Source organism: Gymnodraco acuticeps, unplaced genomic scaffold (assembly GCF_902827175.1).
Source record: "Gymnodraco acuticeps unplaced genomic scaffold, fGymAcu1.1, whole genome shotgun sequence".
In the NCBI taxonomy this organism is placed as follows: domain Eukaryota; kingdom Metazoa; phylum Chordata; class Actinopteri; order Perciformes; family Bathydraconidae; genus Gymnodraco; species Gymnodraco acuticeps.
The window spans coordinates 597,219-621,171 of NW_022990513.1; the positions used below are offsets into that span (position 1 = coordinate 597,219).

A 23,953-nucleotide genomic window follows, 5' to 3' on the forward strand; every position below is an offset into this window, starting at 1 on the left:
TCCACGGGCTGCAGAAGCGAAATGCTTGATGGGAAACGACTCGCTGGTATCTCGAGCTGAGCGCTCATTGGTGGTTTTTACCCCGTGCTGCTGATGAAACTCTCCAATTGGCTCGGCAAAAGTTTGTTGTTGTTTTGTGTCAGTTTTACGTCGCCACATCCATTCCCATTTTTCATCATTGTTCCACAATATTTATCATCATGACATTAATATCTATATATTTTATACTATACTTGCACTGCTTACCGTTTTCATACTTTATATATCTTAGCATATTCATACACACTGTTCATACTGCTCACAGGCTGATATCTAGTGTATTCATAGCCCTCACTGTTTATTCATCATTCAATTCATTCTATATTTTATTCTGTAGATTGTGTACATTACTTTTCACTTTACTGCTTGTTGCACCTGGTTAGAAGCTAAAGTGCATTTCGTTGTCTCAGTACCTGTAATCTGTGCAATAACAATAAAGTTGAATCTAATCTTGAGCAGGAACAAATGTATTTACTTAGTACATAATCAGACATTAACGATTAAACACATGTGTGCATTCTTTATAAATGCAAACCGAGTCAAGCTGACTCCGGAGGTGGCGGTATGCACCTTAAAGTTGTTTGCAATCCGCCAAAAAACCGAGAGAAGAAGAAGAAGAAGACGAAGCCGACTCCGAGCTGTCCGACTTCAGGCGAGCTTTTTGAGACCTCCCCCGGCTGCGATCGGCTATTCTCGTCTACTTTCGAGGCGAGCCGCACGCGTCTCAAACAAGCCTAGTGAATGAAGTTGACCATCCACTTCAGCTTTGGTAAGTTCATTTTATATATCTTCTGTTGATCGTCTGTGTTTTGCCTATAGGCTATTGCTCTGCTGGATCGATTGATATTGTGACCTCGGTGATGAGTGTCTTGTGTTTTCCTTCCCCCCCCCCCGTGTTTAAAAAAGCACCAGAAGCTATAAACTATTCTATTTTGTTCGTGCCCCACCACTTTTGTACATATAAAAACGCCACTGCAAGGATTGTTAGAGATTGGGGAGAAACTGCTTCAGGTCAAAGGGCTTTATTTTCATATTGGAATAATACAGGTTCAATTTCTAGAATATAGCATCGTTTATTTGAATTTTTTCTTTAATTTAATAATTTAGAGAAATTATCTTTCAGTCTTGAAGTTACACACTCCGGTACACTAGGGGGCGGCATGCACATTTAAACGTTGGTTTGTAGCCCGCCATGAAACAGAAGAAGAAGACGGAGAGGAGGAAAAGAAGAGGATCCGGGCTAACCATGGCTACAGCTGACAGTGGTGCTAAGCCCCTTCAAAATGCTATGAAAATGGCAAAACTAGCAATACAGCTGGACGGAGAGAACAAACACAAGGTAAAGTGCTAAACAGCCTGACAGCAGCAGCAGCAACACGAAGGTTTAAACCCGCAGGAAACTCAGTGTAGGGATGTAAACAGACGGAAGGGGCGGAACCGTTAGCTAGCTAAGGTCAACACCATAGATGGTCAACACTGGGCTGAGCAGCACGAGCCACTCAGAGCACAGCCGTTTAATATAAAGGCTAGATACAATATCACTAACATCGTTTGTGAGAAGTAGTTGGTTTGTTATTCCAAAAGTACTAGCCCTTTGACACTTTTTTATAACATAACATACAACTTGGTAATCAAACGTGTGTGTGTGTATAGAGTGTAAAGGCAGATACACATGAACTGGGGGGTATACTACGAAGCAGGATTTTCGCTTAGCCGGCTAAATTCAGGGAAAACTCCGGCTTTCCGGTCCTACGAAGCTGGTTCTCTTTTTAGCAGGCTAGATCTCCATGGTAACTTATGCTTAGCGGCTAACCTGGTCGGGACCAGGTTAGGTTGCAGGCTAAGAGATCAACTCAGTGAAAGCACCGCCTGCTGACCAATCAGAGCTCAGTGTGTGGAGTTTAAAGCGATCAAGTCATATTACAGGAGAAAGGAAATACAGAAAATCTTCCATTGCAGGAAAGACGGCCGGTGTTCCGGATTAACTGGTTCCTCGATCAACTGGTTGACAGATGTGGAGGCGTGGCCTTCGACTGAAATACACATTTCGATCGCTTCTTCTGTCGTTTATATAAATCTTTTGGTATATTTGGCTGGAAAGGAACACTTTGATGCACATTCAGTACCAGTGTGTGAGGTTGTGGTTACGATGGCGATATCCGGACGCGAACAGCGAGGACTACAAAAAGAAAAACGAGTTGACTGGGGATGTCTGTTCAAAACATTGCAAGCTCCAATAAATCCTTAAAACCAGCTATTGTTGCCAGACTTATTACTGAATATCGTTCTTAATGTGATACCAAGTCCATCTGAGACCTGTGTACACCTTCAGACAGCCTCCCAGTGAAGCACATGTTCTTTACTCAGAGTTTGAAAGCAGCGTGGAGAAGTCTTCAGCTGTGTTAAGTTGTGATCCTCTCAGGTCAACTGTGATTCGCTCAGGTTAAACTGTGTTACGACTTCTGTGGCCATCTACCAGCAATCATGTTTAATATGAAAGACACACACATATACATCCCTTATAAAAACGGCATTCTGCAGCACTCATCCAGATAACATGCTGTTAACTCGTTTTGCAAAGATAGCAGCAGAAATGTCATTGCTGCATGTGCAGGGATATTAGACTTTAAAATGCTGATGGGTCATTAATGTTGGTGTCGGCAAACAATATTAGGAATCCTTTATTCAAACCACATAATATTCAGTGTCCATCGACATGAAAATAACAAAAAAGTTCATGCTGGACTCAAACCCGAGTCCCAACAGCAAAAGTCACTCCAGCCCTGCGCGTTATGAGTGCGCCACAGATCAACACGACGTATTGAACTACCACACTATAATATTTTAGATTGACCTTGTTAAAAAGTTCCAGAAAAATGCAACCCGACCATCATTTATAATGTGAGCGAATGTATGTACACTTTAAGCCATATAATATACATATTATAATATAGTATTCTGACTGAGGTCTGTATCAAGCCTCAATAGGCGCTTTCACACTGCGGTACTTTTCCCACAAAGGTTCATGTGAACTTAGTTCATGAGAACTCTTTAGTTCTCATGAACTAAGTACAGATCGCGTTCACACTGGAAAAAGTCCCTGGGGGTGGATTAGGCAAATGAAGCCGCTGACGTCACTTGTTCTTCTTCTGCTTTGGGTTTACTGGCAGGCCGCAAACCACTTCACGGCGTATACTGCCGCCCAAAGTCCCCGGCCGGAAGTCCCCGGAGTTGGGGACTGGCTTCAGTAGAAGCTGCTGGGAGTCCCAGCAGCTTCTACTGAAGCCTTCCGAGTAAATCGCCAGAACGCCGACACCTCCTCATCTCCACCGCTCCCATGTTTTATTTTGTGTTGCCATAAATTAGTCTCTCTGTGTTTCTGCGCTGGGCTAATGCTAATAATGCTAATGCGAGGATAATAAAATGGCGGCTTCACAAAACTTTTTGGGAGTTTTACGGGGCGTGGTTTGCAATCCTTCCAGCCAATCAGAAATGTAGCTCTTTTCTCACAAGAGAGCCGCTCGAAAGTCCCTGCTCTCTAGCAGCTCTCTGCTCTCTATCAGGGACTTTCGTGGGGGTAAAAAGGTTCTCATGAACTAATTTTAGTACCGGCTCTTTTTGGTGTGAACGCGATAAAAGAGTTCACATGAACCTTTGTGGGAAAAGTACCGCACTCTGAAAGCGCCTATTAAGACCCACGAGATCAGATATCCTAGTTTATCAGCCTGCGAGCCCACATTATGTTGTGATAAGTGTTAGTTTTACCGTGGTATCGTGTTGATCCGTGGCGCACTCATAACGCGCAGGGCTGGAGTGACTTTTGCTGTTGGGACTCGGGTTTGAGTCCAGCATGAACTTTTTTGTTATTTTCATGTCGATGGACACTGAATATTATGTGGTTTGAATAAAGGATTCCTAATATTGTTTGCCGACACCAACATTAATGACCCATCAGCATTTTAAAGTCTAATATCCCTGCACATGCAGCAATGATATTTCTGCTGCTATCTTTGCAAAACGAGTTAACAGCATGTTATCTGGATGAGTGCTGCAGAATGCCGTTTTTATAAGGGATGTATATGTGTGTGTCTTTCATATTAAACATGATCGCTGGTAGATAGCCACAGAAGTCGTAACACAGTTTAACCTGAGCGAATCACAGTTTACCTGAGAGGATCACAGTTTAACACAGCTGAAGACTTCTCCACGCTGCTTTCAAACTCTGAGTAAAGAACATGTGCTTCACTGGGAGGCTGTCTGAAGGTGTACACAGGTCTCAGTTGGACTTGGTATCACATTAAGAACGATATTCTGTAATAAGTCTGGCAACAATAGCTGGTTTTAAGGATTTATTGGAGCTCGCAATGTTTTGAACATACATCCCCAGTCAACTCGTTTTTCTTTTTGTAGTCCTCGCTGTTCGCGTCCGGATATCGCCATCGTAACCACAACCTCACACACTGGTACTGAATGTGCATCAAAGTGTTCCTATCCAGCCAAATATACCAAAAGATTTATGAAAACGACAGAAGAAGCGATCGAAATGTGTATTTCAGTCGAAGGCCACGCCTCCACATCTGTCAACCAGTTGATCAGGGAACCAGTTAATCCGGAACACCGGCAAAAATCACCGACTGTGTGAACGTGAAAATGAATAGAATATCACCTCCCATCTTCAGAGCAATCTGACTATTATAATATTAGCGTTAAGAAAGCTTACTTAAATATCTGCCACAACATAAGTACACTGAGTGCAGACGTCGATGTGTCCCATTATCATTCATATCACATCATATCACTTCATAATGTATCATATATCTCCTTATCTGAGTCAGCTTCTTGAGCCGTATCTGGCCGTGCAACACTTAGGCTACAGTGTCACATACTGTATGCAGAAGTATTATTTTAAGCAACACATTAAGTTGACGAAACACTCGAGTCAAATGTAATTAAAGTCAGATCGTGTTTTAGACGGGCAGTGATATCATAAACCTGTTAATGTACGCATTCAAACACTTGTTCTGTTACCAGCTGTTTTCACCTTGCAGGTGCAGCTCTGTGGCTTTGATCCTGGATAAAGTGTTTAAGTCATGGATGGATAAAGTGTTTAAGTCATGGATGTTTAAAGTTTAACTTCTTCATATGTCTAATATTAAAGTTCACTTTTCATTCAGGAAGTATGACGCTGCGCTGTCAGTACGCTTCTCCATGTTTGTGATTGGTCGAATGCTCCAAATACCACCCCTTTCATGTGAACGTGCACCTAACTAGATAGGACACGGCTGGCTTGAGCGATCCACTTGATAACCAGCGTCGTTGTACAGTTTAGCGAGAGCGCGTATGTTTTGGATTAGGCCAACCGGCTAACTCAAACATATCCAGGTTAGGTTGAACCAGCTTCGTAGTATAGGCCCCTGCTGTCCCAAACATTAAACTGCCCTTGTATTTCAACAGTGATATAACAGCAGTATGCGTTGTGTTTCTCATGAGAGATATTGGTGTAAGCTAGTCATAAAGTTGAGTCTGGAGTTTTGTCCTACTGCTCTTGTTTCTATTTATCCCTATTCAACAACTGAATAGTATTGTGGAGCTCTGCAATATGGTTGTTTCTTTAAAAGCATATTCACTTTTTATGGCAGCTCAAAACTGTTAAAAATGTTTATACAAATAATATATAATAAAGGAATTCTGATTCTGATATTAAGCTACAGTGGCTGACCTGTCTGTATTACCATGTGTCACCCCATGTATGGAATGCCATTTAACCCAAAATTAAATAAATACATATATATAAATAAATATGCCTATGAAATAAATTCTGAAATAAATAAATGAGGCAATAAATATGTATACATGTACATTTAAATACATATTTATTTATTTCAGATGACTTGTATTTCATAATGACATATTTATTTATTTCAGGTGACTTGTATTTCATAATGAGACATTTCCATTCCTTATATGCAAATGAACAGGGCGTGGTTAGCTCACAGGTCCAGAGACCCAGACCAAAGCAACAGCACCACACTGACTACTCGAGAAGAGGAAGAAAATGGAGGAGAAGGACTATAAGGCAAACTACTAAATTCTCAGAGTCAGACATCGCATGTAATCTGATACTCTAAATTTCACCCGCCAGAAATGTTCGCTTCTTCTTCGGTGTAAATTGTCCGTTGGCAAACCAGTTGACTTCTTCTTCTCTCGGTTTTTTGGCGGATTGCAAACAACTTTAAGGTGCATACCGCCACCTACTGTACATGAGTGTGAATCATGATATCATTCCATCTCTTAACTCATGGACGTATCTATGATCTAATCCAAAAATAAATAAATTAGGGCTGTCAAACGATTACAATTTTTAATCAGATTAATCACAGCTTAAAAATGTATTAATCATGATTAATCACCATTCGAACTATGTCCAAAATATGTCATTTCTTTATGTATATTGTTGTGGGAATGGAAAGATAAATGAAAGAAGGCGGATATATCCATTTAACATGTTTATTGTAACATTTTTCTGCGTGTCAAAATGAAAGAGAGCACCTATCAATCATCAAACCGCGGGGTCTTAATTCATTACGTGTTGATTTCTATCAACGGGGGAGTACTTCAGGAAAGTCGACGGGGGGTGGGGGGGCGGCGGCTAGTGGAGTACTTCGTGACCACGTGACCAGTGTGAACGTTGTGATCAGCTGTTTTAGCGCAGTTCTCCAGTGAAGGGGGGGAGTGTCCCTCCGCCGCCGGTTGGCGTAGTTTTGGCACAATTCCGTTGTACAGACCGACGTTAACAGCAGCCCTGTCTGTGCACACGGAGACCGACTCTGTCGTCCGGTGATCTAACCGCCTTCTGGAAAAGCTTCACAAGTACGTCGGTACGCAAATGCGCTTTGTGACACAAGTGACGGTACGCATTTCAGATTACGCACATAACCTGAGTACCAGTTATGTGCACCCCTGTACTACAGCAAAAGTATTCTCCGTCGGGACTTCCTGCAACAACACCACGCCGTTATCTTGATTCTGATTGGCCAGAAGACATTATCAAAGATGTTCTATTGAGAAGACGATCACTACGTGACAAAAGTTTTCAAAACCGTTTCTGGTCTTCTGTATTTCCAGACAAGTGGCTACTGAAATCAATCTTACTAACTGCTGTCTGTGCAATTCTCTGCGCGAGTTGGCGGACTTTATTTTGCTTACTTTAACATCATTTTTCATGGTGGGGCTAAGCCATTTCTTGGTATGGGTGTAGCCGACCCCAGCCATACCGTCTTAATAAATATTTGTCTGCTGGCATACCAGCAGACCAGCATTTATCTATCACCAGTTTATGTTAGTATTAAATATACAATGTATTCTGGTAACTATCAAAATAAAGACATTGTATAGTGTTCATAACAGTATTTTTATTTAATAAATTATACTTAATACAATAATATTACAAAAAAAACCTACATCTAAATAAATATATCATCTAAAATAGATGCATTTGATTCAAATATAATTCAAAATGTAAACCGCAACAAAGAAATTATAAACATTTGTTTTCTTTTTCTTGTTAATATCCATTATCTTCTCTGTTATGTATCTTCCGGTCTTCCGGTTCCAGCATTTCTTGGTCCTCCACGTCTTTCTCGTACAGCCACTGCTTGAAGCAAACTGAAAATAAGAAACAACAATGTTTTAACAAATCGTATTCAATTATGTGATAGAATTGTAAACAGAATAGCTGAAACTTTAACAAAATAAATAACTCAGTTTCCTCTAATCATTAACCCATGTTTGTATAATGTAGTTAACTCCGTGTGTTGCTGCTAGCATACATAACACCTGACGTGGAAACGTTACTCGTGGATGGGGCTACAGAGCTACTAGAAAGACAGTCGACCCCGGTGCATTCCTCCGTCTGAATGTGGAGCACTTTTGATAAATGTTTAGACAAATAGCTTGTGTTACCGCCCTTACATGCTAAATTCTTATTGCACTTTTGGCAACGAGCATTTTCCACCTCAAGAACAAGCCCCCAGGAAGTGTGCCGGACTCTGAGGAAAATATTCGTCTGTGACGTCGACCGGCCCAGAAATACTTTTTCCCATTGACTAACATGGGGAAAGAGACGTCTGTAACTCGGTGGATAATTTTTTTTAAACTAAATAAACTACCCAGTATGAACTATTGTATAGCCCTAGAATCATTAAGTCCTTAAAGTTGTGAAATGCACTAAAAGCCGAATCTAGATTTATTCTCTCTCCATTCTTTCTAGTGAGCCGAGAGTGTGTGCTCGGGGGGCGGGGCTTAAGGGGCGCATGCTCTGTGAGCGCACAAACGGGTTCTTCTGCTCTGACAGCCAGGCATGACGGGTAATCTGTGACGTTTCGCTCTCTCAAAAGTTGGGCCATTTTGACTTCATGCGCCAATGAGCAGCTCTCATAGGAAAGAACGAGACCCCTCCTCCGACGCTGTATCCAGTTCTTATTATACATCCATGCTCAAGACGGGTAACGTGTGTGTGTGTGTGTGAAAATAAATCATAGACGCACTTTGTAGTCTTATTGCATATTAGAAACGGAGTTGCAGTAAGACTGCGATATAATGTTTATTAAGATATAATACATATGACATCTATTTTTTAAATGTCTCCCGTACCGATAAAAATATCGATAACGTTGGACGTTAACGGTACCACGGTCTTTAATAATTCAGCCCCGGGGCCCCGTTAATACTGGGGCTCGGTACCCATCCCTAGTTTTAATTATTACATCATCAATATTACATTTCAAATAACCAAGTACTTGGTGTCTCACAAAGAGCAAGTGGCTAATGCTGCTAAGAACATACCTGGTGATGGTGATGATGGTGGCTCTTCGCTGCAGGATCTGGTCGATGTCCTCCTAGCAGAAGCGATTGCCTTCGTCGTTCTCGTCCATGATGGTGGCGTAGGCTCCTTTCCTCAGCAGGTCCTCGATCTCCTTCTTGGAGAACTGCTGGACCGGCTAAAGGCGACGCAGAGAGACATTTACACAAGTGGATTTAGAAAACTCTTTTTGAAAATAAACTAAGCGTACGGCAACAGCGACTGACCCAAAGATGACTTGGCATCTAGAAATATGACAGATTTTCTTTTTCTCACCCCGTTGTTGTTGACGGTCCAGCCCGAGCTTCAGACTAGCTTTATCCAGCATTTCCCTCTCATAGTTTCTAGTGATCAGATGGTACACCTTCACCGCCTTAGACTGGCCAAAACGATGACACCGAGCTTGAGCCTGAAATAAAAAATGAAAAGAGGGGTCAAAAGAGCATCATGTGCAGCTGCTGTTCAACGATTTTAAGCATTAAATGGGAAAATATACACTTAAAGAACCGAGGGAATAAACGGAAAGACTGTTGTTGTTGTAGCCCTATTGAACTATCTTTAGGACGGACAGAGCAGATATATATATCGTACCTGCAGGTCATTTTGAGGGTTCCAGTCAGAGTGGAATATCACACAGGTGTCTGCAGCAGTGCTCTTGATCAGGTGTTTGATGTGGGCTGGCATGATCCTTTCTGCAGCGATGAATAAAGAAAACAAAGAAGACATTATTAATAATAGTAACAACAATAATATTAGTATAACTATTTATATAGCACTTACACAATAATTGCAAAGTGATTCTCACAACAAAAATAAAGAACAAAACAATATCAACAATAAAAAAACTAATTATTATAGGAATGTTAAGAGACAAAGAAATGCTAAACATTCTAAGAGGCCGACTACAAAAGGTAGCCTCAATGGCTCTTGATGACATCAATGAGCAGTCCCAACACATGCTGCTGTATAAAAAGAAATAGGTCCAGATTTCTTCTATTTAGTGTTGGATGATTTGTTGTATTGATTGCTGATGGATGTTAAGATATGTTTTACAATTATAACAAAAAGATTATTGTAATTGGAATCAAAAAGTTTACAAATCGTAGTTTTAATAAAATGACTAGCAATATAGGATTTATTCAACAGCGGTAAAGCATTAAGTTGATAAATTAACGTACACTGAACTGTAAAACTTACCACTATTTAGGAAAGGACCTGATCAGAAGGATTGACTAGTAAGACAGCAAAGAGGTGGAGGAGGTCTCTGTTATGTACAACCATTGGTAGATGTTACACCTGAAAGAAAGATAAGGAAATAAGACAACACAGGAGGACAAACATCTTAAGTAAAAGACCAAATCATGTCAAGCTTTAACTTGAGGCTGTTTTTTCAGTCTTTACAATGCACTGTTGGAAATTACACTCCAAAGGCTAAATTCAAACTCAATACCATAAATAACTGGGTACCAAAGTGCTTTACCTGATAGGACACGTTCCACACGGAGCAGCAACCATCCGGCTGGGCCGTATGCTGCATATCATCTCCTCCCTCTCCACTGTTTCCAGTAGATCTCTACTGCCTGTCCAATAAAACTGAAATGCCCCAAAACAGTCATATTTAAAAAGTTAAAAACAATAACTTGCTTTTGGCATTCAAATGTATTAGAATCTCACCTTTTTCCTGGATGTCAGGAAGGCGTTCCCTTCAAGTCCGCAACCAGTCATAGGAGTTCAAATGCAAAGCCTGAACGATGACAAGAGCGGGAGACTTACATTTTACAAGATAAGTAATACCAGAGCAGTGTTTAAGACATGCAGAGAACAGATCAAATCCCCTGACAGGCTCACACACTTTGGTGATGTCCTCATCTGATAATGATGTTTCATTTTTAGCAGCAAAGTAACATTACTCAAGGTATATGTTGGACCCAACTCATGTACACAACTTAACTCTCTCAACTTGTAAAAAAACGTTAATTTAACATACCCTTAAATAACTACATCACGTTTTTCAGGGACAACACAAACTGCAGAAAACGTTAGCTGCTAACTGTTGTTAGCTAAGACAGCTAGCTCGTAACGATAGCCTCCTAGCAAACTTAAGGTTACGTTAACATTAACTTAACGTTGTAAGAAAGCAAAATGAACCTTCGAGACATCTTTTACTCTCAGACTGGGTGTAATTGTGTAGCGTTGCTTACCTCCAGAAGGACTTTTAGCTGTTTCCCAGTAGAGACTAGAGAGAGCGGTCAGAGCGGTTGCTCTCAGAAGAGCAGCATTGGGCGGACCAGATAAGACCAGAGAAGAACCAGTTAAGCACCAGAAAAGCACAAGAATGGTTCTTGAACCGGTTTGGTTTATTGGCAGTTTGCAAACCACTTAAGAGTACTGGAGTGTAAAACAAAAGCTATTGAGTCAGTGTTGTGGTGCTGTTGCTTTGGTCTGGATCTGTGAGCTAACCACGCCACGTTCATTTGCATATAAGGAATGGAAATGTCTCATCATGAAATACAAGTCACATGAAATAAATAAATGCGTCATTATGAAATACATGTCATCTGAAATAAATAAATGCGTCATTATGAAATACATGTCATCTGAAATAAATAAATATGTCATTATGAAATACGAGTCTCTTGAAATAAATAAATGTGTCATTATGAAATAAAAGTCCCATGAAATAAATAAATGTGTATTTAAATGTACATGTATACATATTTATTGCCTCATTTATTTATTTCAGGATTTATTTCATAGGCATATTTATATATATGTATTTATTTAATTATTTATGTATTTATTTAATTTTGGCTTAAATGGCATTCCATACCCACGAGGCTTAAAACAAAAATAAATCAAGTTTTTAAAAAGATGTATTTTAAGTTCAGCAGGCCAACAAAAACAACCATCTTGTGAAGAGAGGAGTGAGCTCATTCTAAACAAAGTTTGGGAGTGGTGATAGTACTGTACAGTATATAAGTGTTTGTGTTTAAAAAAGTGTGTGTCTAGTAACCATAAAACAGTCTACCTTCATATGAAGCACTTACTTACATATTAACAGTTTATTTTGAAGAGTAGTCTTGATTGAATTCAGTAGTTAGTTACAGTATAATACTGGTAGTACAACATACAACAATGATTTCTAGAGAAAGATTAGATGTTGTTGATGTCTTTAGACCAAAAACACTAAATGGAATATCATTAGAAAAGAGACCCGTACTTTAAAAGAATGACTATCCATCCATCATACACACTGTTTCAGATGCTATCCCATCATGGGAGCAGGCAGTAAGCAGTGTGCACCCTGGACAGGTCACCAGTTTATCATTGAAACAAGTGGCAGGCCGCACTTCAGAGACAATTAAGAACTTAAAGAACTGGCAAAAACACTAAAGTCATGACATGTGCATTAAAGAAAAGTTCTAGTGTTGAATTTACTTTTAAAATGCAGAAAAATGCTGCTGAAATGGACACAAATAATCAGTGTGTTTAGAAAAGCTGGTATTGAGACAGTCTAACAAGCAACACTTACACAACAAACAATTGGTAATAGACATTACAAAACTTCATCACACCACTATAAGGTGAAAACAATGTGAAAATAACAGTTCAGCCAATTCTAATCATTCCCATTTAATAATACCTCTTGGGTGTGGAATCAAATGTAATACTGACTATTATGCCCATTGCCTCTATACAAATCTGTTTTGTCTGGAATATTTCATTTGTTGATATGCGAGTATGTCTAACAAAGATAACTTTTATAAACTATTGTCTTTATAAAAACTACACCTGAAATGCATTGTATGTATTGAGCTGGAGTTGGAGCTTCTATCCTCTTTTATTGCGCATTCTCAGCTTTACCATACTACGTGTGTTTGGTCTTTTTGCAGGAAGCTTACTGTGAATACCTCCGGACGATCAACTTCATATCACATGCACTTTTGGAGGAAGCTGGATCACAAAGTGAGCTCTGAATAGTGACATACCGTCTATGACTGATTATAAATATATATATTGAGAATCTTTGGAATACATATCTAACCTTTTGCATTCTGCTTTTGCTATGTAAGGTGTCTTTGAGTAAGTTTGAAAGGGTTCTATTAATTATTTATCATTCTCCAATTGGCGTTCAAAAAGTGCAACTTTTCAAGTTAAAAACTTTAACTTTTGGTGGTCTTCATCAGAATATGGAAACATTTAACCTGCCTCATTATGAGGATGTACTGTCAGAACTATTGCATACATAGAGGCTGTGAAATAGACTTGTATTGAAAGCTCACTAAAGCTTATAGCTTAGGGGCCACATTTGATCTCAAGTAGACCTGAACAGTACAATCATAGCTTAATAACCTATACTGGAATAATGACCACTCCAAATGGTTACCTTTGTTTTAGTGCAAAAAAAGTACATTCAGAAAATGTTCACATTTTATGAACTATCTTTTTACAAATGTAATTATTTTACATTAATTTCCACATCTGCGTAGTAATCCTGACACACCATACAAACTAAAAGGGTATCTATTTAGGAAGAAGATTCACTTATTCACTGCCTTGTAAATGTATACAAAAAACATAAAAGTTGGGAAAATTGCAGTTAATGTCTTCTCAAATTTGTATACTTTGCTAAGTCATCCAGTGGGCCAGATTGGACCCTCTGGCGGGCCGGTTTTGGCTATTGGGCCGTATGTTTGACCTCCGTGCTTTAGAGCAGTGATTCTCAAACTTCTTTCAATAATGTACCCCCTTTGAAAAAAAAATTCAGCCAAGTTCAGCACAAAAACAATTTATTAGGGAAGAAATGCCTATATAAAGAGGTACAGTACAGCGCTGCACCATCGGTGTCTGATTTATTAAAACAACAACCTTGTAACTGAGAAACACTTAAATGCTAAATTTCAAATGTTTAGAATCCATCACTAAATTCATGGCAAACCAATTTTAACATCATGCAATAACACTAAGACGACATTAGTTGCATTGAACTGATCTTTTTAATAAGTTGTACTTACAATTTTGTGAGAAACATGGGCTTTAGTGATGGGCATTTCGATTCCCTTCGGGGACACGAATCTTTTGATTCAGTTCACTTTAAAGATTCGTTCACTGATTCGTTCACCGGTTCGCGAACGACTTCTGGTGATTTGCACGTTCGCGAACGATTCGTCTTTGTACTTAATTCGTTCAGTGAGTCTTCACTACTGCCGAAGTCCGTACAAGAAGTTTGCTGGCGTAAAATGTATAATATTAAAACACATTTTACACCTCACCTTGTTGCCCCATGAATTATGCTCTGGGAATAGGCTACATATTATTTAAGAAATATAATTGGCTATTGTTAAATCTCATAAATGTGTGCCTGACTATACGATGTATTACAGCAGGCTAGCACGTTATACTTTCAAACCCATGCACGTACTATGTGGCCTAACTTAAATCCCAAAGCATTAAACTCCATTTGGCCGAGTTCAAAGTGAATACAAAAATATATCCTCTACATCGGTGACGATTTATTCATATTCTATGTACCCATCTATGTTTACCTTTAGCTAGCGGCTAAGCTAGTGGGACGCTACGGAGCCCAGCTATCCGCCCTCTGAAGCTTTTAGATTGTGAAGTTAAACTTCTGTTGTTGCAATGTTGAGGTAGAATGAAGGAGTCTGGAACGTCGTTAGCCAAAGCACTGAGAGTTTATTGAACACAGTACAGCAAAATACGGCCGGGAGGTCACTCGGTTTCACACCCTCCTGTGTCTCCACCGAATCATCTCTGCCCCCGAATAGCCCCAACACGCATCAACATGAGGAGAGGCGGGCTCACAGAAGCCCGCGTTTACCTAATCAATAGCAGATGTGAGACAATAATCTACTTGTCTCAAGGAAATGCAGGCAGGCCTGGACCCTTCCCCCACGGATATAGGAGAAGCGTTTGACCTGTGACCTCAACCTACAGAGGAGTTTTTGACTCATACTTACAAACAGATGTTTGCAGTATCACAGATTCTAAGAAACAATAAGAAACTCTATAATCAAGATCAGATTAAAATATTCTCTTACACTATGTATCCATCTATATTTACCTTTAGCTCGCGGCTAAGCTAGTGGGACGCTACGGAGCCCAGCTATCCGCCCTCTGAAGCTTTTAGGGCCGACAGGGGGAGGAGAATACAACGCTGTGTGTATTTATCGCTAAGCGAGCGACTAAGCTAGCTGGACGCTACGGTTCAGGTATCCGTCCTCTGAGGCATTTATGGCGGACAGGTTGAGGAGGATGTGTGTGTGTGTGTGTGTGTGTGTGTGTGTGTGTGTGTGTGTGTGTGTGTGTGTGTGTGTGTGTGTGTGTGTGTGTGTGTGTGTGTGTGTGTGTGTGTGTGTGTGTGTGTGTGTGTGTGTGTGTGTGTGTGTGTGTGTGTGTGTGTGTGTGTGTGTGTGTGTGTGTGTGTGTGTGTGTGTGTGTGTGTGTGTGTGTGTGTGTGGTGTGTGTGTGTGTGTGTGTGTGTGTGTGTGTGTGTGTGTGTGTGGTGTGTGTGTGTGTGTGTGTGTGTGTGTGTGTGTGTGTGTGTGTGTGTGTGTGGGAGCTCAGATGAGAGCTGTTTTCTGCTATATTTGATGAGAGATAAAATGATTTTCTGCCACAGGAGTTTGACAGAGAATAACTGAAAAAGTACACAGTAAAATAACTTCATAGTAGCCTACTTGTGGTAGAAGTCCAACTAGTACTGAGTCCAACAGTAAAGTGCTTCATTGTATTTGTGGTAGTTGTCTTGTCTAACTGAGTCCAACTCTGTGTAGATGGAACATCCAGTATTCCTCTTGAAAGAAAGGGATATAAGATAAAAGAACTGTAGCTAAAAAACTGTTTCCGCCAGTTCTTTAAGTTCGTCGTTCGCGAACAGCTTCTCTTTAGCTTTTGGCGGAAGGCGGCGACTCAAACAAACAAATCTTTTTGTGGGAGGAATCAGTTCATCTCGTTCACTTCAAAGATTCGTTCAAAAAGAATGAATCGTTCGCGAACGACCCATCACTAATGGGCTTGTGCTTCACTGAGGATCTTTGTTATTCTCAGTGACAGGAAGGCCACTGCAGTTATTACACTTCGCGTTTTGAAACATGTGTAACTCTGTTAATATAAAACCCACACTGCTCAAACTTTTTTTTTTTTTTCATTAACATAAAAATAAATCTCACGTACCCCCTGCAATACTCCAACGTACCCCTAGGGGTCCGCGTACCCCCATTTGAGAACCACTGCTTTAGAAGGTCTTCAGAAAGTAGAGCCTGTAAATATGATTGGTCAGACCACATGGTGAGATATGATATGCTGTGGATTGTATACTTAATATCCAATTGATTTTTTAAAGATGATTTAACTTGGATGGACACATTCATATTTCATTCAATTAGAAACATGTTGTTCACTCTAGAAGTAGCATTAAACAGGCATCACCAATTCTCAGTCCTTTACCGGCCTCGAGTGGCAACCACTACGAACTTCAACAACATAATACATTTCAAACAGGCAGAAGGGAGAAGCATTTATTGTCTCATTGTACATGTATAATGACATTAAAGTATTCTATTCTATTCTATTCTACAATGGTATGATGCATTTAACATAGGTGAACAATCACTGCTAAATTTGATTGTTTTCCTTAATTATCTAGCTGTCTTTAAGAAAGAAAGAAAAATGTGCTAATGAACAAAGTGTAAGCACGTACATATTCATAGATGCACACGTGAACTCACCGTTATCTTGATGAAACTGAGCGTTGTTGATTCAACTTAATGAGCTAGATTTTGCAGGATGTAATGTGTGGTTCTGTTAAACTCTATACAGAGAGGTGGCAGAGGAACAATACAATCCACAAACTGCAGCCTCTAAAATGATAATTTCGTTGAATCAAGAATGCTCTAATTGTTTCAACCAGAACTTAACTTAACTGAAGCACAACAAGTCTGATTTATTGCAGTGCTGAATTGAACTGGATTAGTTTCAGCTGAATGTGCCTTATAATCTAGCAACATCATTTATGGTTTACACATATATTAAAAGGGGGGAAGATGTGGGAGGAGGATTGGATCAACTTAACTGCCTATTAAGCAGAACCCATGAAGTAATCATTCTAATCAGACATGAGCTAATCAGCTTGAATACAGTAGTTGTTTGCTAGCACTGAATGTAATCAGATCTCAGAGCCTTTATCTATCAAGCTCCTCTCCTGTGAAGGCCCACACCCTCTCCACATCTAAAGGCCCTGACACACCTACCCCATTTTGGGAGTCAGAGGCCGTCAGAGGCAGTCGTCCTGTTGCTCTCCCCGAGGTTTCTTCCCCATTATTATTATGGAATTTTTCCTTGTGCGCTGCAAGGGTCTAAGGAGAGAGGGTGTTGTGTACAAACTGTTAAGCCCCTGTGACAAATGTGTAAGTTGTGATATTGCGGCTACATAAACAAACATTTGGTTGATTAATTGGAAACCATGTGATGACCTTATTATTATTATTATTTGATCAATCATCGAGGAGTGACGTTCTCTGTCTTCCTTTCTGTCCCATCCTCAGATGACGGGGAGGTGGTAGCAGTGGAGGTGGGGCGCATGTTGAGGTTGGCTGAACAATGTCTAGAGCGAGTCAAGTCTTTCATAGGGAAGAGAGCTGACCTCTCTGCCTCCGGCTCCGCTCCCTTTTCCTCTTCCCCTGGCCAATCAGAGCCCAACCAGACTGCTGTCCTCACAGACACCACTGCTAACCCTGGTGAGTGCATCATCCAATCAGGACCTTTCTTTTATTATCATACAGTTCAATCACTGCTAACTAAGAGCCTGCCCCAGAGGTCACAAATCAAAATAAGCCAATGTGTTTGCACATGATTTGTTTCTAAGCCAATCACCACCTTTTGTCTCTCTGTTTCCCTCCTGCAGTCACAGCCCCCTCATCTGATACTCCTGTTGACACAGGGCATAAAACAACCAGCCCGACAAAGACGGGTCACTACAGGGTGTTGTCAGATGGAACCGGGGAGCTCTCCTCTTTTCTGCCTCCTGAAGTCTTCCAGAGACTACAAACAGTGCAGTCACAGGACATAAGCAAAAAGTAGGGCCGGTTTTTATCACAAGGGCAAATATTGCTCCATCCAATGACAGATAAGCTCTGACGTGAACAACACAGCAGGGATAACAAGAACCAGTTACCTCTAGTTTCCATTGAGATCACAATGTTCTGAGTTGAGCTACCAGGTTGAAACATCAAACACATTCTTGCACTCACAATGACTCTTAAATTCACTTAAAGTCACTTTAAACCTGGGTTCGGAATTACAAACATTTAAGTCCTTAATACGGTTTCCATGGTCGCTCTCTCTCACAGCCATCCTCGTTCAATGTCTCTCTTTGTCTTAGGATATCGAGGGAATTGAAAAGTGACAAAATATATAACATTGAACAGGCAAAATCCTGTTGTGCTGTATGTGGATGTTATTGTTGGTTTCATGAGCCTTTTTTTTGTAGGATGTGCAGAAATATTTATATTTTCCTTTGACACACCCAACAGGTAACATTTAGCTTAATTGTATTTTGTGTGTGTGTTTGCCTGTGTGTGTATGTGTGTACTGCAGGGAGCTGACACCCATTGAAGAAGCATCACGTTTGAACCAGAAGTTGAAAGCCAATTATGAAGCTCGTCTGGCAAGGCTCCCCCCTGGCAAGGCCTACCAGAAGACGTCTTTGGTAAGTTGTGTGTGTGTGTGTGTGTGTGTGTGTGTGTGTGTGTGTGTGTGTGTGTGTGGTGTGTGTGTGTGTGTGTGTGTGTGTGTGTGTGTGTGTGTTGTGGTGTGTGTGTGTGTGTGTGTGTGTGTGTGTGTGTGTGTGTGTGTGTGTGTGTGTGTGGTGTGTGTGTGTGTTGTGTGTGTGTGTGTGTGTGTGTGTGTGTGTGTGTGTGTGTGTGTGTGTGTGTGTGTGTGTGTGTGTGTGTGTGTGTGTGTGTGTGTGTGTGTGTGTGTGTGTGTGTGTGTGTGTGTGTGGTGTGTGTGTGTGTGTGTGTGTGTGTGTGTGTGTGTGTGTGTGTGTGTGTGTGTGTGTGTGTGTGGTGTGTGTGTGTGTGGTGTGTGGTGTGTGTGTGTGTGTGTGTGTGTGTGTGTGTGTGTGTGTGTGTGTGTGTGTGTGGTGTGTGTGTGTGTGTGTGTGTAGGTAGCACTTTAAGGAGTCTTAAAGACTCCTCCTCACTCGTCGATCAGAGCGAGGGCTGCCTCTCTTCCGTCGGCGTGGAGAGGAGGTTTACCTGTGCACCTGTGCTGTGGGAGGTTTTTTTCCCAGGTGGTGGCGTTGCCATTTATGTGAAAAATAAGTTTTGTGTAACCAAGATGGTTTCCAAATCTATTAGTAAACAACTAGAATGTTTAGCTTTAAATATCGAAGTAGCAAAGGGTCAACAGGTCATGGTGGTGGGCTGCTACAGACCCCCCTCAGCTGTCAAGGACTCTTTATCTTCTTTGGCAAAACTTTTATCTCAACTAGACTACAAGGAAATAGTGCTGCTTGGTGATTTTAATTGGGACTGGTTAACTTCTGTGTCAGAGGATTTTAAAAACTAATAAATCCTCCCTAATTGATCTCATTCTAACTAATGTTCCCCATAAATATTCATCTGTGGGAGTATTTGCGAATGATCTGAGTGACCACTGTGTTGTAGCCACAATTAGGAACACTAAGGTCCAAAAGGTTAAACCTCGCATTATCAGTAAGAGAGACATCAAACATTTTGTGTAGCAGGGTTTTGTGCATGATCTGTTTGATTTTGATTGGGGTAAAATCGATCTGTGTGCTGATGTAGAAACTGCATGGTCTTATTTTTATCTTGGTTTTATGGAGATCATTGATAGACATGCACCCCTGCGTACATTTAGAGTAAAGGGACGAGACCATCCTTGGTTTTCTGCTGAATTATCTATTCTCCTACATGAGAGAAACATAAAATCGATATCCACCGGCGATATCCGTAATGAGCTACCTCCGTGCATTACCACAGCATCTGGCACTATATCAGACAGGGTTACTATGCTAAATTGCTTTAATGAGCATTTTGTGTCCTGTGGTTCTCTGTTTGATTCTGTCACTAATTCTGCTTCTGTGAACACCACAGTCGGTGACTCTGAAAAACGTGTGTTGGAAAACCCTTTTAGTTTTACCCCTTTTACTGTTGATGTTGTTCGTGAAGCTTTAACCAAGTTAGATCCTAAGAAACTGGCTGGCCCGGACAACGTAGAACCTTTCTTTTTAAAGATAGCTGCAGATTGTATTGATCCACCTCTCACTACTCTTTTTAACCTCTCCCTCAGCACGAACACAATTCCAAAATGGTGGAAGTCAGCGTATGTCCTGCCTTTGCTAAAAGGAGGGGAGGCCACCTTATTAAATAACTATAGACCCATCTCTAAATTGTCAGTTCTGGCCAAGGTTCTTGAACGCCTAGTGAGTGAACAGGTAAAGGTGTTTTTATGTACACATGACATCCTGTCTAAACATCAGTCAGGCTTCAGAAAGCAACATAGCACCATCACTGCCACAATGAAAGTGGTAAATGATATTACGAGTATTTTAGACAATAAGCAGAGTTGTGCAGCTCTATTTGTTGACCTTTCAAAAGCGTTTGACACCGTTGATCATTGCATCTTAAAGCAGAGGCTACTCAGTATAGGCATGTCCAGCCATGCAGTGGGTGGTTTGTAGACTACCTCTCTGAGTGGTTAAACATCACTAATGTTTTAGGTCCACTTTTATTCTCCATCTACATCAACAGCTTAGGTGAAAATGTGGATGAAGCTACTTTACATTTGTATGCGGACGATACCGTGATGTACTGTGCAGGTCCCTCCATTAAGGAGGCTGGTGTTAAATTACAGGTTGTTTTTAACATTATTCAGACTCAGCTCTCTGAACTAAAGCTTCTTTTAAATGTTGAGAAAACCAAGGTAATGCTCTTTTCTAAAGCTAAAAAGACACCAGAGCCTGTTTTAGATATTGTAACTACACAAGGAATAAAACTTGAAGTGGTTACCTGTTACAAATACCTTGGTATCTGGCTTGATGATTGTCTCACTTTTAAACTTCATGTCAATAACCTGCTTAAAAAGCTGAGGGTTAGGCTGGGTTTCTTCTACAGGAACAAGTCCTGTTTCTCGCTTGAGGCCAGGAAAAGGCTAGTCACTGTGACCTTTTTACCTGTGCTGGACTATGGTGATTTGATGTATATGAATGCACCTGCCAATTGCCTGGTCAAGTTAGATGCTGCGTATCACAGTGCACTGAGATGTGTTACTAACTGTAAAGCATTAACCCATCACTGTACCCTGTATGCAAGGGCTGGTTTGCTTTCACTAACTGTACGGAGGCTCAGTCACTGGTACATTTTTATATATAAAGCCATGTTAGGGAAACTTCCATCTTATATCTGCTCCCTGATCTCACGGAAAAGTGTAAGTGGCTACTGCCTAAGATCGAATGCTGTGGTTTTATTAAATGTGCCAACTGCTAGGACTGTCTTAGGGAAGACAGCTTTTAGATGCGCAGCTCCTCTGTCTTGGAATAGTCTGCAATTGAAATGGAAACTGAACAATCTGGTGCCACTAAATGTTTTTAAAGCTCGGTTGGATGCTACTCAATCGGAAGCTATTGGTACCTGTTTATGTGGATAATTATTGTAATCCCTGTAATGATGCTGTAAGATGTCCTTTTGTTGTTCTTGTTATGTTTCATGTGGAACCTACTTGAGCAGGTCTCCCTTGAAAAAGAGATCAATGATCTCAATGGGATACACCTGGATAAATAAAGGTTTGAAATTGAGATCGGAAAAGTGCTTTTTGTAAACACAGACCATTTTCAATTATGTATTATGGTTCTAGTTGCACTGTGTTTGGAGTTATTAAAATGTACCTTAACACATGACCTCCTCCTATTTCGGAAACGTAAATACCTTTTTTCCAAACACTGTACTGTGCCATGCACAAAACTTCCAAAACAGAGTTATATCTGCCACTCAGTCCAAATATCAAAAATGTTAAGAACATTTGTTTTTCAAAGTTTATAAAAAACGTGTGAGAATGTAGGGATATTTATTATGCAATTCCAGAGAAAGAATAGAGAGACACAAACTACCAAAGGCTAAGAGGTAACTTTATCTAGTTTTTATCTCATCGCATTCAATTAGTTAATTTATTTTAAACTTACACAATAGGTAAAATATCTATTTTTTCCTTATTTCTGATAATGATTAGGTTTCTTCCTGACTCATGTGATCATCGGGCACCTACGTGTCCCTGCAGGGAGGGGCCAACATGTTTAAACTGGACCTCAACAATACTAGTGCCGTCTGAACGGGTGCCTGTCTGTAATTTAAACGTACTTTCTAAAGACCGGCAGATGACCGGCAGATGTTTTAGACTTTGAACCAGGGTGACATGTTATTGCCTGTAATGTGTGTAATACTGAATCTGTTTCTGACCTCACAGAATCCATTCAGACATAGTACATCTTCTCATGTCACAGCATGTACTGCCTGTTTTAACATGTGAGGTTCAGAGATCCTACAGTATTCGTTTAGGTTAAATGAGCAGTTCGACAAAGGCACAAAGCGTGTCAATGATATGATAACAAACGTTTTAGTGCACCGAGTGCACTTTTCTGAATGGATGCAGTCATTGTGTAATCGAGACGCAATACATGTGATTCATTTAGTAAATTAAATGTGTAAGAGAGATACTATTACTGAAGATTTAATATGCTTATGATTCCTTGATTTGTTTTCATCATCCTAAGAAAAAACAGTAACTATGTCCCAGGTTAGGACCTTCACCCCTTGGAGACTACATTTTGAGACTGAACATAATACATCATAAAGTCTCTCCCATTTCAAAGGTTTCTTTAAACCTGACTTTCTCTTACCCAGATTTGGATGACATTCCCAGTGTATGCTGTGTGGCTCTCAGTATCTCAAATGTCAGTCAGTGATCTAATAAAGTGTTCAGGTAATTCTCCTCAACCTGTGAAGGCAGGAAACATCATATCACTACGATGTGTCACCTGGTATTGGTCTTCAGGTTGTCATCAGTCAGTGATACAGTAGCAATGTCACCTAAAGCCACTGTTTTTGTTATAAAATCACAAGACGTCTTAGATAAATGGCAGCAGGAGCTCAGTCTTTGGCATAAGGACCAAATACGGAATGTGGACTGGTACATTGAGAGGTGACAGTTCACCTCATGGGAACTGCTGAGGTACCAATGAGCAAGGCCAGGTGTCCTCCTTACACTGCTCCCTGGGCTCTGTGTATAGCTGTGCACTGCTCCAAAACTATGATGGGTTAAATGCAGTGTCTACATTTCACAGTGTGTGTGCGGTGCTGAATACATGTGTGAAGATTTAATTAGTCACGTCACATGATTTCTCACTTGAATTATTTTCTAATTTTGGATGCAGGTCATATAGCTTGAAAAACAATTATTGCATGTGTGTTCCAATATTTTTTTTTCTCTTTATTTAAGAAAATATATATGTACACCAAACAAATATACACACAAATGATTGACATCAGGGGTAAACCGGTACAAATACAGGATAAAAAAATACAAAGAAAATTCTTATTTTTAATATTTGTAATAGTGGTGCCATACTGAAATCATTCTAAGTACACATTTGCTAATTTTGGTTTAGTCTGTCCAGTTCTTCTTGTGATGTGAAATGTTCCCCAAAATAAAATTAGTTTGTAACAAATCCATCACCATTAAAGTTTATTTAAATGTCCTCATTCTGAAGTTGTTTCGTTTGACCCGTTTTTTCTTTTAAAAAAAAATACTCAACATCAGACTACTAAAGTGTTTAAAATAATGGTGTTTCAATATTTTAAGCGACATCGTGTGTGCTTTTATTTTGGATTGGTACTTCCGGTTTGGTATCTACGTCAGGCTGCCGCGTCTTGTTGATTAGGTGAAGGGGAGTGTGCTGTGTGCAGAGCCCTGTACTACATGGGGTATTTAAGGCTAGACAACACTTTCTAAGCTGTA

General features: G+C 40.3%; 2 protein-coding genes across 9 annotated transcripts in view; one reads left to right on the plus strand and one right to left on the minus strand.

The window, feature by feature from the left end:
- The first annotated feature begins 723 nt into the window (after positions 1–723).
- vps9d1 (VPS9 domain containing 1) overlaps positions 724–23,953 on the plus strand; it is a 61,464-nt gene continuing 38,234 nt past the window's right edge. Inside the window, exons 1-6 of one of the 7 annotated variants that reach the window (XM_034227050.1) lie at positions 764–808; positions 1,226–1,378; positions 12,793–12,865; positions 17,464–17,655; positions 17,823–17,994; positions 18,515–18,626. In XM_034227050.1, the coding sequence (XP_034082941.1) occupies positions 1,232–1,378; positions 12,793–12,865; positions 17,464–17,655; positions 17,823–17,994; positions 18,515–18,626 (696 nt within the window). In that variant the 5' untranslated portion in view covers positions 764–808; positions 1,226–1,231. Of the gene's footprint in view, positions 809–1,225; positions 1,379–12,792; positions 12,866–16,080; positions 17,326–17,463; positions 17,656–17,822; positions 17,995–18,514; positions 18,627–23,953 lie in introns of those variants that run through there. The other 6 variants (XR_004570093.1, XM_034227049.1, XM_034227054.1 and 3 more) reach the window with 6 other exon arrangements.
- Positions 7,503–11,289, minus strand: LOC117553214 (probable global transcription activator SNF2L1). 2 transcript variants are annotated; one of them, XM_034227056.1, is made up of 8 exons: positions 11,101–11,289; positions 10,574–10,643; positions 10,380–10,492; positions 10,097–10,195; positions 9,491–9,591; positions 9,176–9,308; positions 8,884–9,038; positions 7,503–7,704 (listed from the first exon to the last, which is right to left on the minus strand). In XM_034227056.1, the coding sequence occupies exons 5-8, from the start codon at positions 9,581–9,583 to the stop codon at positions 7,540–7,542; spliced, it is 546 nt and encodes a 181-aa protein (XP_034082947.1). In that variant the 5' UTR covers positions 9,584–9,591; positions 10,097–10,195; positions 10,380–10,492; positions 10,574–10,643; positions 11,101–11,289; the 3' UTR covers positions 7,503–7,539. The 2 variants fall into 2 exon arrangements, with proteins under 2 accessions (XP_034082947.1, XP_034082948.1); XM_034227057.1 differs by lacking the exon at positions 10,097–10,195.

Coding starts and splice junctions, on each gene's coding strand:
- LOC117553214 (XM_034227057.1), bottom strand. CDS start 9,583: ATGCCAGCCCACATCAAACACCTGATCAAGAGCACTGCTGCAGACACC. Junction 9,309..9,490: donor ACCCTCAAAATGACCTGCAG/GTACGATATATA, acceptor TTTTTATTTCAG/GCTCAAGCTCGGTGTCATCG. Junction 9,039..9,175: donor GGACCGTCAACAACAACGGG/GTGAGAAAAAGA, acceptor CGTCGCCTTTAG/CCGGTCCAGCAGTTCTCCAA.